Source organism: Triturus cristatus, chromosome 2_1 (assembly GCF_964204655.1).
Source record: "Triturus cristatus chromosome 2_1, aTriCri1.1, whole genome shotgun sequence".
Taxonomy (NCBI): domain Eukaryota; kingdom Metazoa; phylum Chordata; class Amphibia; order Caudata; family Salamandridae; genus Triturus; species Triturus cristatus.
The window spans coordinates 119,994,959-120,012,666 of NC_140581.1; the positions used below are offsets into that span (position 1 = coordinate 119,994,959).

General features: G+C 44.1%; 1 protein-coding gene across 6 annotated transcripts in view; it reads left to right on the top strand.

The window, feature by feature from the left end:
* Positions 1-17,708, top strand: part of LOC146863859 (uncharacterized) — a 617,506-nt gene that overhangs the window by 288,008 nt on the left and 311,790 nt on the right. For 5 of the 6 annotated variants that reach the window (XM_085628521.1, XM_085628550.1, XM_085628559.1 and 2 more), the window contains one exon: positions 1,479-1,671. In XM_085628521.1, the coding sequence (XP_085484647.1) occupies positions 1,479-1,671 (193 nt within the window). Of the gene's footprint in view, positions 1-1,478; positions 1,672-17,708 lie in introns of those variants that run through there. The other variant, XM_085628567.1, reaches the window with a different exon arrangement.

A 17,708-nucleotide genomic window follows, 5' to 3' on the forward strand; every position in this document is an offset into this window, starting at 1 on the left:
TTCCTCGCAGCCAAAGCCGGATACGCCCTTCTGCTCCACCTCAGACAGACCACATCGCTTCCCATCTTCGCTAGAAACCTCGAAACCTGGCTCTTCGACAGACCCCTTCCGTGATGGACTGGAACCTGCATCCCCCTACCCCTAGCGCCTTGAGACCCTTACGGGTGAGTAGTCGCACTTAACAAACGCTTGATTGATTGATTGATTGAGTTCTGCACTTTGTGCTACAGCATTGACATCCAATTCTGCCCAATGTGAATCTCCAGCAACTACCGTACATGACGCCTGACAGGATCTTCACCCTACAGCGATGACCATTGTAACACTGGGCCTGCTCATCGCTCTACAGCAAAAACCACCTGCGATGCACACCCCTCTCCTCATGGCCTCTTTCACCACAAACAGAACTCTTTGCGTTGCACTTTATAGGGTAACTTTTTCAGCTGGCTAACCTGGTCCCTTATTCTGACCCCACTCCATAGTGGTGGGCCTCAAGTTTTGATTTTAACCTGCACGTCTAGGTAACGGCGACTGGCACTTTTCGATTTTAGGCACTATACTTACCTAAATCTTTGAAATTGCTATGTCTCCGGTTCTACTGATTGGATTTTTGTTGTTTTGGTGTCAAATAATTTATTACATTTTACTCTGTTTTTGTAAATTGATGTGGGATTTTTCTTGTGTTGTGTTTTCACTTTATTACTGTTAGTGAGCTACATAAATATTTTACACATCGCCTCTAAGTTAAGCCTGAAATGCTTCAGTGCAAAGCTACCACAGGTTAAGCACAGGCTAATTTAGTGAGTTTCTGTGATTCACCCTCATAAAGATTGTGGCTGCTGCTTGAATAGGGTTTCATTCCCCCTCAACCAAAAACACAAATTCTCACAATAACTAAATAAATAACAATAATAATACAGTCGTAATACAACACCTCTAGATTGCAGTCATTTTAGTATCACATTGGGAGCATTACCCCTGCCAGTACAACATTGGGAGCATTACTCCTGCCATCGATTTGCTACAGGAATAATGTTGTGAGAATATAAATTACTGTTTTCCCCCAAGATGTTTTTACCGCAGGATCGAGGGATACCACATGTATTCAGAGTTTCCATACCGAAATTTCACATATTTACTTGTGTTCTAAACTGTTTTAAAAAAAAGTCTCATTCAGTTTTCTCAATGTATTATTTGGCAAAATGTGCATGGGAAAAATGATATTACAAATTAACCCTCTACTCTACTCAGCATGCCAAGCGTGGGTACAAACAACATTTGCATCCTAACCAGTGATAATCAGAATGAGGGCCTTAGCTACAGGGATGTTTTCTGGGTGAGTGATGTGGAGTAAAGACATTGCAAACATAGTAGGTTGTAGACCCACCCTGTGTATATACTTCTCGCAATTTGAACCTGCGGCCATATGAAAATACGTTGATTTGTACTATCCCTTTCCATCTTCCGTCTCGTTCCAGACAGAGATGCAATGGTGGGGATGCTGAACGACTTAGAGAAACTGCGCTCTGCACTCTTTTCATCGAACTGCACTACAGGTTATTGCAGTGCCTCCTCTGGACGTACCTACATACTGAATGGGGTGGACCCCCGGGTGGATTCAGCACCAGAAAATGAGAGGAACCTCAAGCTTTTAATGAAGAAGATTGGCAGGTACTACAAAGGAATCTAAATGGCCTGCCATATTGTAACATATATTTCAAGAGCATGATATCAGAATTACAACAATGCATATATGAGACTATATAAGCATAGGCCAAAATTTGAGGCTTTGTGTTTAGCTCCTTGGCTGAGTGATGCATGCCCTAAAATCAGTAGCGGCTGCTCCCACCATAGAGTGTCAGGGCAGGGGGTGTAAGGTGGGGGGGGGGGCAGACATAAAAAATAAAGAATCAAAAGAGCTTACCTTCTCCTTGCAAATCGGCGCTCTTCTCTTTTCTGCTGAGGATCCCAGACTCCCCTTTGGCCAATCATTCATGAGACAAGCGCTGGGATCGGCCTGAGCAGGCTGGTTTTCCACTTCAAAGGGGACTGCGAGCCTATACCTCATATCCTTTCCACCCGGCAATGCACCTCGGGTTGGGGAGATGTCAGTGCACATGACAGTTAGGCATTCCTGTGACAACTGGCCAAACCGTTATGTGCAGTGTCACCACTCCTCCTATGACTGCTGCCCGCAATTTCCCCACCAACAAGACGCGGCAGGAAAGGAGAAATTAAACAATCATAAAACATTTCATTATCGTTTTATTTTTAAAATTTTGAGGCCGCTGGGTGGGGAGATGGTCCTCCGCCATAGCGGAGGAGCCGCCACTGCCTAAAATATATCAATATATCGCAGGATGGTAAATATAACAGAAATGTTGTATGAATAGCCAGAACATATTCCGTCTGTTGTGTTATGGTATGTTTTGCAGAATTATGCTCAGGTCCTCACTTAGGAACAATTTTCACTGCATGCTGAGGAATGGCTGTTAAATAGTAAAACATGAGCACGAAGGTGCAACCCTTCAGTACAGGCATGTTTTATTTTCTGCTATGCTAGGTAATGTTGAGTTTTGTTGCCTAGTTACATTATTGAGGTGTAGGGGGTAGGGTCATTATGAAGATGCCTATAGACTTCTCACTGCGTTAACAATCATGGGCAATACCACTAGGTCTCGCCTTTGGTATCTATTGGGTTCGCCAATGCTTTTTGGAGAGGCTGTGCAGCATCAGCCAAAAGAGAAAAAAGCATAATAACAGTCGCTACTGACGATCAAGTTATTTTCGTGTGCACTAGCATGCTTGATAACATATGTAAAAAAACATGCATCACTGTGCAAGCGCGTGCCTAGAAAAGGACTCTTTCACCATTTGTTTTTAATTTGCCGATCCAATATGGGTTTGTAAATAAAAACAAAATTCCAGTTAGCGCTAAACCAATTTTTAGCAGGTTGAGTGGCCGTTGGCTATTGTGGCCATGCTCTCCTAAAGTGCGTAACAGATCACAGAGGCAAAACAGACCATGGGGTGCAACAGAGGTGCGTGTGGGTGGCGTTGGTGGAGGAAGTAACAGGTAGTGGGTGAGGAGTGATGATCAACTAAAAATAAAACAAGACCAATAGTAGAGGGAGCCTTTCTGTATCCACTGTGTGTGTGGCATGCCATGCAGACCCAAAGCAAGGCACGGCTGCCATGTTTAAACAATAAAGAGCGGCGTGCTGTGGTGCAACAACTCTGGGAGGCAGGCATGACTCTGCCGGACCCCCATTTAAGGATTCCCGCTCTTAATCAATGGCAGCATGAGCATGCAGAACAAAAGCAAGGCGCACCACAAAGGGAGAGGAGGAGGGACGAGGAAGAGTGTGGGAGCAAAGGCAACACGGACGTGTAGTGCTCGCGCTTGAAGATCATAGATATCCATAAAGGAAATGAGGGCAGCAGCGGGCAAGCGACAAACAGCGCGGGACCATTAAATGCACACAAAAAGAGTGCTCCAGTGAGCCGTACAAAGGATAAATCAACCTGACAGTAAGGACACATGTAATAGGTGAAGTCTGCACGAAAGTGAAAACCTTCCTAAAGGGGAGACAAAGAACAGCGTTTCACCAATCAAAAGACACCAATTTTAAAAAACACACAAAGCAACAAATGGAAAGTGATAGATGTGGCCTTAGCCCACAGAGGGATTACAGCATGCCTCGCAGTGCATTTGCACTTCCTCTAAGCTCACCTAAATTTACAGGTGGTGGCATGGAGTGTCCCCTGGCCTTCTTCCTTAGGGGCACACAGCTTCTTGTAGGCCCCTCATCAGCATTAGTGGTCTGCACATCTTTGAAGGCCCTTGATCTTCCTTAGTAGTCGGCACCTCCTTGAGGGCCCCGCACCTGTCACTATGGCCTGGCCCTTGGAAAATTCCTAATTTCTTCACCGTGGCTTGTCTGATCTGCTGTATGCAAACTCTTACGTTAAAATGTCTTCCAATAATAAAACAAATGTTTAAAAAACATTCAGAGATTATAAGTAACTGACGTGTAACTGGCACTGTATGATCTAATGTGTTAATTGCCCATATTACTACTCTGATGAAGTTTGAAATCTACGGCGGTGCAAATTATACTTATGTCAGTTACGTATAATTGACAACTTTCAAGGTTTTTTGCTCTGCATTGGTAGTGCTTTTTCAATGAATATCTAAGGTGTTTTTTATGTAAGTTAAAATCCTTCAACGTTCCTAATGTTTTTTTCAGTGAATATGTGTGTAGAAGTTTTACACATATATTTATATGTATGTGTGTGTGTGTGTGTGTGTATATATATATCTATCTATATATATATATATATATATATATATATATCTATCTATCTATATATATATATATATATATATATATATATATATATATATATATATATTCAACCAAAATGCCCTCATTTTGAAAATGCACTCCACAGCAGATTAGTTAAGATCAGCCAGCTTTTTATTCGTGGATGTTTCATCTGGCCTGACGAGTTTCGGAGCATGGCTCCTTGATCACAAGCTGCCACGATGTTCGCAATGTGCTGAAAAGGCATATTTCCCTGCATAAAGTTCTCCTTAATTAGGTTCCAGGTGAGTAAACTTGTGTTGCCTGCTGGGATAAATAGTGCATTTCAGTAAGTAGTTTCTAAGAACCCTAATGCAGACTCCGTGTCCCTTCATAATTGGATTACGGCTGCAGTAGAATCCACTGCTCCAGCAAAAATTATGAAATCCTTTAGGAAATCACCTTCTGCCTCCTGGTTTTCAGAGCAGCTAAGGGCTATGAAAAGCAGATGTAAGCGTCTTGAGAGACAGAGGAGAGTGGATTATGATTGCGCAGCTAAAACAATATATAAAAAATCGCTTAAAGAAATGCATAAATCAATGAAGGAAGCGAGGAGAGATCATATAGCTAAATGTATTGAGAACGCCAATAAACCTGGCAAGGCTGTCTTTAAGGTGATAAATGCGTTCCTTAAACCTCGTGAGCTGCTGACTGACGCACAATCTTCGGTAGAATTATGTGAGAAAATATCAGATTTTTTTTACACCAAAATCCGTAAGGTCCATAATTCCTTTTCGGCTATACTTGAAACGGTCCAATCAGACTTAACTGAAAGGAAATTACCCAGGCCCTCCTTCTCAGAATTCACTCAGATCTCACAGAAGGAGGCACTGGCGGCGCTCCAGGGTTGAAAGTCTGGCTCACCGGAGGACCCCTGTCCTCCGAAACTGTGGAAAGAACTGGCTAACTCTTCTATCCTGGTGTTGTCTGAAATTTGGAACACCTCACTTACTACCGGCATCTTTCCTGATTTATGGAAGCACGCCACTCTCCTCCCCCTAAAGAAGAAACCCAATGTGGATGCAGGTGAATTGAATAATTATAGACCGATTTATTTGCTGCCTGTACCAGCTAAGATGCTTGAAAATATGGTGCAGAGACAACTATCTAATTTTATTGAGAGTCATGATATCCTGCACGACACCCAATCTGGCTTCAGTGCTGGTTTCAGTACTGATAGAGGGGGCAGATTCAGTCAGGATGGCACTGGATTCAGGGGCATCAGCTATGCTGGTGCTCCTGGATCTTTCAGCCGCTTTTGATACGGTGGACCATCTCATATTGGTCCAGCGCCTCTCGGACATTGGGATACAGGGTACTGTCCTGGAGTGGCTCAAATGGTTCCTCCATAAGCGCACGCAGAGAGTGGCGCTTCAACTGCATCAGTCCACTCACAAGCACTTATGGTGTGGGGTCCCGCAAGGGTCGGCCTTGAGCCCTCTACTTTTTAACATTTATCTGGCCCCCCTGTTCGCACTGATTGCCAACTTTGTGGGTGAAGGCGATTTCCTACGCCGATGATACCCAGTTGGTATTTCCTTTTAAAGACCAGTCGTGTGACTCTTTTGAGAATTTTAAGTGCTGCCTAAAGGATATAGCTCAATGGATGAATAACTACAAACTCAAGCTGAATGCGGACAAAACAGAGGTTTTGTTTTTGGTAAAAATCCGCCACCCGTTACTGATCTCTGGTGGCCAGAGGAAATGGGCTGTCCTCCCGCCCCTGCAGAGTGTGCAAAAAATCGGAGAGTTAAATGGCAGACGGATTTATCTTTTTCAGCCCAAATTCAGCAGGTGACAGGAGCATGTTGCAGCAGGCTGAGAAACCTGCGAAAAGTTTTACACCTTTTGCCTGAAAACCACCGGCGGGTCGTGGTCCATGCCATAGTAACATCTCGTTTGGACTACGCAAATGGTCTTTATCTGGGCCTTCCGGCATACCAGATAAAGAAATTGCAAATGGTTCAGAATGCGGCTGCGAGATTGATCAAACGTGTTCCATTCAGACAACATATCTCTCCGCACCTGAAGAAACTGCACTGACTGCCGGTCGCCAATAGATTCAGATACAAGGCACTATGCCTAGCCTTTTGTGCAATCCATGGAACTTGCCCCAGCTATCTGAAGCATAGGCTAGGGGTATACAAGCAGGACCGTCTACTTAAGTCCAGCTCGCAGAACCTGCTATGTATCCCTCAAGTCAGGAAAGCACGATGGGAGGTAGATCTTTCATGCTCAGGGCATCCATGCTAAGGAATGCCTTGCCCAATGCCCTCCGTCAGATTACCTCGGAATCGCAATTTAGGAAAACAGCTAAAACATGGCTTTTTAATCAGGATTAATCTCCCTGGACTCCTTTTTTTATGGCAGGCTTTCCTACGCGCCACCTGTTGCTATAGTGCCGGGACACCTCCTCGGAGGTAGCTGTTCGCGCTTTATAAATGGCAGTATTATTATTATTATTATTATAGTAGAGTCTGCACAACATCGTGCAATAAGCAATAGTACATCACCCTTAGTGGGCCTCCAACTAGTAAAAAGCAGTAACTACGCTACTCTGCTGTTCCACAATTAAGTTCCGGATTGTCAGGATCTCATGGCCCACATTCAGCATCTCGGGGTGGTGCAGTTCTCACGGCTGGGCTGCCGCTAATTTTATGTTCAACCAAAAACCCCTCATTTTGAAAACGCACTCCACAGCAGATTAGTTAAGATCAGCCAGCTTTTTATTTGTGGATGTTTCATCTGGCCTGACGTGTTTCGGAGGATGGCTCCTTGTTCACAGGCTGCCACGATATTCGCAGCATACTGAAAGGCATATTTCCCTGCATGAAGTTCTCCTTAAGTAGGTTCCAGGTGAGTAAACTTGTGTTGCCTGCTGGGAAAAATAGTGCATTTCAGTAAGTAGTTCTATAGTAGTCTGCGCAACATCGTGCAATAAGCAATAGTACATCACCCTTAGTGGGCCTCCAACTAGTAAACAGCAGTAATGTAATTACGCTACTCTGCTGTTCCACAGTTAAGTTCCGGATTGTCAGGATATTGTGGCCCCCATTCAGCATCTCGGGGTGGTGCAGTTCTGTGTATATATATATATTCACTGAAAAAACCATAGGTTTCAGGGGCGTTATAGTTAGCTGGACTTTTCACTCGTACAAAACCATTGAAATTCCCCCGTTATAGTTAGTTCAGCTAACTATAACTTGCGCGCCCGCAATGCACTGCTGATGACGTCACATATTACAGCACTCATGACATGGTCAGTGACATCACTCATGACATCACTGATGACATCTCAAATGACATCACTGATGACATCATACAGTGAATGTGTGTTTTTCTGAAAATTACATATGTTTTATATATGTATATCTCAAGGTCGATGGTAGAATAAATGGGTATATAAGTGTCTAAATGGATGATTTGTTTTTCAAAAATTGATTGTATAACTGACTGATTAAGTGTATCTTAGTGAATACATGGCTTAGTCAGTGATGTTTAAATATGTAAATATCTGTATCAGTCTCTCACTTTGTGTATAAGTGGCTGCATGGGTTGGTGAGTAGCTACATGAGTGTCTATATAGGTTATTAGTTGGTTTTTTGAGTATCAGTATGAGTGTCTGAGTGTCTGTATGGTTCGGTGGGGGGTATTACGTTGTCCATAGGTGCATGAATGAGTGACTCACTGTTTGTATGTGTTGAAGACAGCATGTGTGCAGGACTGTATGTCAATGTCAAACGTTTTTATAGAGCGCACAAATCACCAAAAGGTCTCAAGGCGCTAGCAGCCAAGACAGAGAGACAGCCAGTGACCGAAGTACCCAAATACCAAACTTTATTGAGAAAAAAGCCAAGTCTTCAGCTTTCTTCGGAAGTGTAAATGGTCCGTTATAGATAGCAGCTCCAATGGAAGTTTGTTCCAAAGCAGAGGAGCTAAGTATGAGAAGGATCGGCCACCATTGCGGACCGTTCTAATACGTGGTTGGGCAAAAAGGAATTTTGTACTGGGTGGATGAGTGTGTGCATGGGTGTGTTAGTGAGTGAATGACTGTCTCAATAGTGTCTTTATGAGTAACTACATATGTTTTAAACTAGTATATGTGACTATTGGTGTATATAAGTGAGCATATGTGAGAGTGAGAGATTGGAAGAGTTCATGTATGAATAAGTATGTGTTTCTATAAGTGATTGTTTAAAAGACTAAGTATGTGTACGTTTCCGTAGAAGTAAGTGTGGTGGTGTGTGTATAACTGTATATGCAAGTAAATGGATGTTTGATTCTTTATTAGCATGAGTGACTATGTGTATGAGTAACTCTATGGATGAGTGGTGTTGTGTAACAGGATGTATAGGTGTATGAGTACAGATGATGAGTGAGTACATGTATGAGTGACTGTATAGGACTGTTGGTGAATGAGTGGATGTGTATGTGGATCTTAGAATTACTGAATAGGTTGTTGTAACTGGTATTGGTATGTCCATTGTTTTGAAAATTTTAGTTTCTATTTTTGAATGTGTGTACCAATGGTTATATTAGGGGGAGAGGAGGTCTGCCACTCTATCACAAGGATGATGTCATCAGTGATGTCATTTGAGATGTCATCAGTGATGTCATGAGTGATGTCACTGACCATGTCATGAGTGATGTAATATGTGACGTCATCAGCAGTGCATTGCGGGCGCGCGAGTTATAGTTAGCTGAACTAACTATAACGGGGGAATTTCAATGGTTTTGTACGAGTGAAAAGTCCAGCTAACTATAACGCCCCTGAAACCTATGGTTTTTTCAGTGAATTTTTAAGGTTTTTTAAATGCTAATTCCTAACTATAACATGCCTGAAACCTATGGTTTTTTTAGTGAATTTCAAAGGTTTTTTAAACGCTAATTTCTAACTATGCCTACAGAGATAGGACATGTGAAGAAAGAAGAAAAAAGGCACAGAAAGAAAAAAAAGAAATGCAGAAAGAAGCAACAGAAGTCCTCAAAGACGAAGAAAAGTGCAGGAAGAAGGATAACGTGCAGAAATAACAAACAGAAGAGCAGAAAGAAGCCTTGTTGCGAAATCATCCTGTACCCTCAACTTTTTCAGACGGATACTGGTGGTAACTGAGTCTGACTAACCAGTCCTAGAGCCAGTTCTATGTTAAAAGACACTCAGAATACAGTGAAAACACCTACATACACTAGGGAACACTATGCGTTGGGGTCCCCCTGTGATTAGCATGACCTCCTCTGTAAGCCCCTAGTATAGGGCAGGGGATTAAAACTACCTCTTAAAACGTGCCACAGGGCGTGTTTGCACACGTCACCTCAGGCCCCATCCCCTCCCTTCCCCACTGTGTAAACACGCCCTTTGGCCGTTTTAAGTTGGGAGATTAAGTCCCCTTGAATCCTGAGGGTCCCTAGGGGCAAAATAGCCCACTAGGTACGTCCAGTAAGCGCCATTGCAGAGAGGTGTAAAAAGGGGCACGGCCTGCACCACCTCTCTGCAACGCAGAGCAGTGGCGCTTACTGGAAGCACCTGGTGGGCTATTTGGCTCCCAGGGTCCCTCAGGATTGAAAGGGAATTATTTCCCCAACTTAAAACGCGCCACAGGGCGTGTTTGCAGCCGTCACCTCAGCCCCGTCCCCTCTCTTCACCACTGTGTAAACGCGCCCTGTGGCCGTTCTAAGTTGAGAGATTAAGTCCCCTTGAATCCTAAGGGTCCCTAGGGTCAAACTAGCCCACAAGGTACCTCCAGTAAGCGCCACAGAGCTACGTTGCATAGACGTGTAAAAAGGGGTGTGGCCCCAGAACACCTGTCTGCCATGCAGCTCCCTGGTGCATACTGGAGATATCTCTTGGGCTAGTTAGCCCTCAGGGACCCTCAGTATTGAAGGGGAATTAATTCCCCAATTTAAAACTGGCCAGGGGGCGCATTTGTAGAGTGCTGCAAGGAGGGGGCGTGGCCTCCGGCGCGATGCCGGTCTTTTATTTATTTTATTTTTTAAGGAGGGCTGTGTGCCCCCCCTTCTTTTTCTAATTTATTGGCCCTGGGGACCCCATCCCCCAGGGTCTGCACCCTAATTTTTTTTGTTGAAAAAAATTAATTTGGAAGGGGGCCGCGTGGCCCGCCTCCCAAGGCCTTAATCGGCCACGGGGACCCCAACCCCCGGGTCATGGCCTTTTTTCATTTTAATTCTTTAGGAGGGGGGCTGCGTTGCCCCCCTCCTCAGGCCACTTATGGCCCCGGGGACCCCATCTCCCTGGGCCGGCCTTTGTTTTTTATTATTTAAAAAAAATATATATTTATAGAAACACCTAGGACATGCTGGACAAACCGTATGTACCTATCACCATGACGATTTGCGTGATATTCATTAAAAGGCGACTATGCATACAATGAATCCACGTGGAATGTATTTACACCGCTAGTGAAGCTCTGACGTGTCTGACGCCCTACCGTGCCTAATCCCGATGCCCCCGCCGGTGGGTACTATCCAAGTAGACACCCTTGTTGTTTAATTATACAAACATGTGTAGCTATTGACGGGCACATTTAATACACACGCACACCAAGCCATTCAAAGGGGATTCAACAAAAATGCAACCAAACTATGCAAGAAACCCCCTCACGGTTAATAAAACACACATCCACCGCCGGATGTGTAATACTTTTTATTTTACTCTCTGGAAAGGAGACGAACCTCACTTGAGAGTCACAGCGTGCTCCTGGCTGAGCCCAATGCTGTGTTACACCCACCAGTGCCCGCCGAGTGCCACACACCTCTGTGTTGTATTCCACCAGCTAGTGCGTATGCTATGACACTCTCTAGCCCATGTGCACTGTAACACCACCCCGTGAATATGTCATGCCACACTTGCCTTCGCACGGGTTATATTGCCCCATCTAATGTGCCTTCCTCGATGCCTATGTTATAACGCACAGCGCTATGCCATACATATTACAATCTGGGATTCATATCTTTGTCACAGTGCATATGAAACGTTACACTCCTCAGCACATATTTTATATTACAACTTTAGAGAATAGTTAGGTTACACAACACTGCCCTGTGCATATTACACTCCAAGGCGCATATCGCATAGCACGCGCTAGTGCCTGTGCTATCTTGCGCTCTCCAATGAATCTGACATTGCGCACAATGTATTGCATATTATATTTCACGCCCCGGTTCATCTTATATCACACTTTTTGGTGCATAGTTTATACCATATACTATATCTAGTTTTCATTTTCAATCGTGCTCTCAGGACTATGTTCTATATAACGCTGCGTCCACCTACCCTTTTCACGGGCATTACATTTTGCGATGGGGGGTGGAGGGTCAGTGGGAGTTTCTGCCAAGTGAGCCTCGAGTCACAGTCACAAACGTCCTCTTCTTCCTGAATAAAAGTGAGATTATGCTGCATACTTGTTCATATTTTAAGTAGTTCGCACAGACACACATTTTAAAAACAATAAAGTTCCTAATACCCACCTTCGCTGAACAGTTAGCTTGCTTCCCCATCCACCTCCTCCCTATCCTCTGTTGTCTGAATCCATGGACTAGCCTCCTCCCTCCTGCCATGCATGGTCTGATGTGCTGCCACTGCCATCCATTTAGCATGATGTACCAGTCCACTCCTCCTGCCCTACATTGCCCAATTCTATGGCCCATCATTGACCTCCTGCTTAGCCTCTGTGCTTAGCTTGCTGCCCCTATTCTCCTTCCCCCTGCTGTCCGATGTCTTTGTGCATACCCCGCTCCATCCTTTTTGCCCACCATGTTCCATGGACCTGCCACTCCTATCTACTCTGAGTGTTCTGTGGAGCTGCCACTCCCCTCCCACCTGCCTAGCATTGTCAGATGACTGTAACCTGTCCCTGGCACCTCCACCCTGCCTGTCCACATGCAATGCCCCTACCCCTTCCTCCTGTCCTCCATGGTCCATTTTACTGCCACACCCTTCTGCCCTCCCTGGTCTAGTGTGCTGCAACTGCTCCTCCTGCCTGCCCCACGCGGTCTGTTGTGAGGCCCCTTCCCCTGAACTCTCTTGTGTGTGCCCAGGTCCTGACCCTCCCTTCTACCCTCCATGGTCCTTTGTGCATGCTTCTGAACCCTCCTTCTTACCCATCATAGCCATTGTGCTGCCACTAACCCTCCCGCTTCCCATGCATGGTCTTCTGTGCTGCCATGACCCCTCCCACCTTCCCTGTGTGGTCAGCTAGCTGCCCCTGACCCCTTGCCACCTTCCCTCCATAGTCTGTGTGTATGCCATCATAGTCTCACTGTTGCTCTCCATGGTGTGTCTTGTTTCTAGTGCCCATCCTGCCTGACCTCCATGGTCATCTTGCTGCTCCTGCCCTGCCCCCTTGCCCCCAGCCCTCTGTTTCCATGTGCAGACCCCTATTCCCTCCCTCCTGGCTTGTCTGTTCCATTGTAATGCTCCTGATCCGTCCCTCCGTCCCTCCTGCCCTTTATGGTCTGTTATGCTGCAGCTTTCTCTCCTGTCTGTCCATTATGGTCAGCTAGCTACCATTGCCTCTTTCCCCTCTGTTCTCTGTTGTCCATGTGCATGGTCCTGTCCCCTCCCTATTGCTTTCTATGGATTGTTGTGCTGCACTCCAGTCCCGCATGCCCTGTGTGGTGTATTCTGCTGCTGCAAACCCTGATGCCTGCCCTGTAGGGTCAGTTTGGTGCACCTCTCCATGTCCCTCCTGTCCTCTGTTATCCGAATCCATGTCCCTACCCCAATTCCGCCTGCCTACCATGATCCAATGTACCATACTTGCGAACATTTTGAACTTGGTAAGAAGGAGATTTTGATAAAAAAAACTGGGGTATTGATTTTCCCCTTTGAGTTACATTGAAAAAGAGGAGATTGTAGACAGGAGACAGATCAAATAAAGCCCATTTGAGCTTAAAAACATTGGACGTGTCCTGGCTGAAACGGGTCTGTTGGCATGTATGGTTGTACTACCACTGCCTCTTCCTTCTGCCCACAATGGTCTATTATATTGCCACAGCCTCTCTTGCCAGTCCTGTATTGTTGGTTTGTTGCCCCTGCCCCCCTTTCCACTGCCCTCCATAGTCTGTTGTGCTGCCACTGCCCTTCCTGCCTGCCCAGTGTGGTCAAATTGTTGCCTCTGCACTCTCCTACCTGCCTTCAATTTTCAGAGTCCGTGCCCCTGGCCTTTGCCTTTCAACAGTATCTCAATGAACAACTAGATTGCTAACATTCTATAGTTATTACAAAAGTGTGGAACGCCTGACGTCATCTTGATGTAATCAAAACTGTAATACCTAGAACATTTCCTTTAGAAATTACATATATGAGAGAGTCTTATTTGCATCAAAATTATGGTTAGTGCTCTAAAAAACTAAAATGAGGACATATTTTCTGAGTTTTCAAATAGCGACAAAAAACTTTTAAATTATTTGTAATCGTTATGTTTTTTTATCCAGTTGACCACTTGATTAAATGTTGCACTTAGGGGAGAGGATGTGGTGTTACTTCCAGAGCTGCAGACTTTGCAACTGGGGAACCAGGTTGGAGTTTCTGCTTCAGATCAACATTCTGTGATTCTGGTCAAATCACTTAATCTCCCCATGTTTACAACCAAAATGAATTTGATCTTGTGTGATGTAACCAATGCTCATGTAAAGCACTCCAATACCTGACAAGTCTGCACTATATAAAACTGCAAATACACACAAAATAAGTGTTTTGCACACTTCTGTCATTGGGCTACATGTGGGCTACATCTAGGTGATATTTGTGCTGCATTTGGGCTTTTTTGTCTCTGGTGGCCATCTTGGGAGATTTTGTTGTTATGAAGTTTCCTCATTTCCTCATTTACTGCAGTCTACTCAGTAGGAAATACTTTCAGTTTTTTACTTTGGTTCCATCAAGAAGGCATTCAGATGTGTGACACATTTGCCATGAATTCTGAATGCTAGCACTCTAGTTGCTCATTAGATCACTGTAGTAAAGCTACTGCTCACCAGGGAAGTCTGCTGCTGGTATTCAAAGTGCATGTTTCAGTCTGCATGTCAGAATCTTTTTATGAAATAGAAGAGGATTTGAGAAGTCAAAATGTGCCCTAATTTTTCTTTCTGCAGCACTAATCATAATTGCTGTGGCAAAATGAACCCCCTCATTGTGTTCCTTTGTAAATTAAATGTTTTAAGTGTTACCACTTTATTCCAATCAAGATGGCTTCAGGTGTGCCATACTTTTGTCATAAGTAAGACTGTTAGAGCTCTAGTTGTTCGTTAGAACACTCTGGGACATTCTGTCATTGGGCTATACTTGGGCTACATCTGGGTGACATTTGGGCTACATTTGGGCTCTTTTGTCTCTGGTGGTCATCTTGGGAGATTTATTTGTTATGAAGTTTCCTAATTTCCTCATTTACTGCAGTCTCCTCAGTAGGAAATACTTTCAGTTTTTTACTTTGGTTCCATCAAGAAGACATTCAGATGTGTCATACATTTGCCATACATTCTGAATGTTAGTACTCTAGTTGCTTATTAGATCACTGTAGTAAAGCTACTGCTCACCAGGGAAGTCTGCTGCTGGTATTGAAAGTACATGTTTCAGTCTGCATGTCAGAGTTTGTTAATGAAATAGAAGAGGATTTGAGAAGTCACTCAAAATGTGCCCTAATTTTTCTTTCTGCAGCACTAATCATACTTTCTATGGCAAAATGAACCCCCTCATTTTGTTCCTTTTTAAATTAAATGTTTTAATAGTTACCACTTTATTCCAATCAAGATGGCTTCAGGTGTGCAATACGTTTGTCATAAGTAGGACTGTTAGCGCTCTAGTTGTTCTTTAGAACACTCTGGGAAGCTGCAGTAGAACACAAAGGAATCAACTGACAGTCTCTGCCCTTGTTGGATGTACATGTTTTACTGAGAATGTTAGACTTCATTCTCACATGACTGAGAAAGATAATGTGAATTTACAGAAAATATGCTCTCAGTTTAGCTTATAGATCACCTTCCAAACCTCTGTGGGAAAAGCATGAGAAAATAGTTTTCTCTCAAACATGATTCATGATATCACAGCAGAAGGCTTTTTCACGTGGTAAAATCACCTTAGAACACACCACAATTCCTAAAATGAGTATGGTACCATCAACAAATGATTTATAATGTAACTAAAGTCTTAAAACCTTCTATTAACTGCAATGCTTTTTAATGAGGTGCTATCATGTATATTGGTCCCAAGATGGCTGCCAACACTTCTTGGATGAAGTACTGACAGCCAATCAGATCTCACGATGAGATGTGTGGTTAGGCTCCGCCCAGATATATCTATCTTTTTAACCCTAATTTTCTCAGGAACTACTGAACGGATTTACACCATTCAAGCAAAAGGCACATGTCTGAGCTGAGGACTACCTCTTTGCCAAATTTGGTGTAATTCCGTTCAGCAGTTCGGGCTGTAGCTGTGTCAACAGGTCCTATGGGAAAATGCATGAGGAAAATGCGTTTTGGGACCCCCCTTTTTTCTCGGCCCCCGCTTGACGAATCACCGTGAACTTTTCAGGATAGGAGCGGACCGGAGCTGGCCAAAAGTTTGGAAAATTTCGCGAGGATTCGTCAATCGGCGCCAACGTTATTCCAAATACAATGTTGCGGATTTCCTATGGAAAATAGGTCCTAACTATAACTACTTACTGGCGACTGCCAGTAGGTAATATATAGATATATATTATTTTTTTACTAACAAACCAAAGTTTACTGAGACGTTGTTGTTTTTATGTTCAGACTTACATGCTCAAATCCATGGCAATCCATACATATCTTAAGAAACTATAACTCATGCCGTAAGGTAACTATAACTCACGCCATGCACAGTTTTCTCATCAATAATTTTATTGCAAATGTAGTAGTGATATTATCAATGATGTCATAGAAAATGTCAGGATTGATGTAATATGTGGGGTAATTAGCAGTGCATAGCGAGGGCACGAGTTATAGTCACCTTAGTGTACGAGTTAGAATTCCTTTATATAAGTATAACTATAACTGCTGAATTTCTATGGGTTTTGTACATGTAAAATCTGAACCTAACTATACCATCCCTGTAACGTTTGTTTATTTAGTGAATTTCTAGGGTATTTTTTAATTCTATTTCTATTTCCACCAGTGCAGGCAGAGAAACCGCTATGTCCCGGGGTGGGCACCCAGGGACATACCTTGAGTTGGCCCTGGGGGGGGGGGGGGGGGGGGGGGATGGATGGATGGATGGATGGATGGATGGATGGATGGATGGATGGATGGATGGATGGATGGATCTACTGGCGGTCGCCAGTAGATAGTTATAGTCAGGATCTAGTTTCCATAGGAAAAGCATTTTTTGTTTTCCCAATAACTTTGGCGCCGAATGACGAATCTTAGCGAAATTTTCAAAACTTGTGGAGCGCTCCGGTCAGCTCCTGTCTTGAAAGTTTCAGGGTGATTCGGCAAGCGGGGGTCGAGAAAAAAGGGGGGTCCCAAAACGTGTATTCTCCATGTTATTTTCCATAGGAAACTTTAGACACGGCTACAGCTCAAACTGCTGAATGGAATTACACCAAATATGGCAAAAAGGTAGCCCTTGGTTCAAAAAGAACTCTTTTTGTTAAATTGTGAAAATCCGTTCAGTAGTTCCTAAGATATTCAAAAACTAAAAAGTTTCGATATCTGGGCGGAGCCGAACCTTCCCGTCACGAGCTTGGCTATAATTGGCTGCCAACACTTCAAACCAGGAAGTGTTGGCAGCCATCTTGTGCTCGGACTGAGGGAGAAAGAAAAGGTGAGGAAAAAGATTAAAAAAACAATAAAAGGGGGAGGGTAAAAACACCCTGACCCCCCAGGCCCAAAAAAAGCATTATTATTTTTTTTTAAATCGGGCGGTTCACGCGCGAATCCGTCCCCGTCCGTAATTTTAAAAAACGAAGCGCGGTCTCCCGCGCTTCATGTTCAAACTCCCGGGTGGGCCAAGTCCTGGGGGCAATTTATTTATGTAGCGGGGGCCGAGTATTCAGGGTAATTTTGCTTGGTGTACTCTTAGGTCAAAAGTCATCCTCTTCCTTGAGAATGTTTATGTTCACAACTTCGACTCTGCCGCGATTATGGCCTGAAATCCGTCACCGGAGTGCAGGGGGGGTGTGGCTCGTCATGCGTGGTGGGCCGTGGGCGGGTCTGGCACTTGTGGGTGTTTACATGTTATGCAATCGGTGTTTGTGAGTCACAAGACTGCCGATTTGCATCACCCGACATTCCAATTGAAGACCAGCATATACCAGGTCAACTTCTCACACCTAACATGGACATTTCCACTGTTTGGAGCCGATGTGT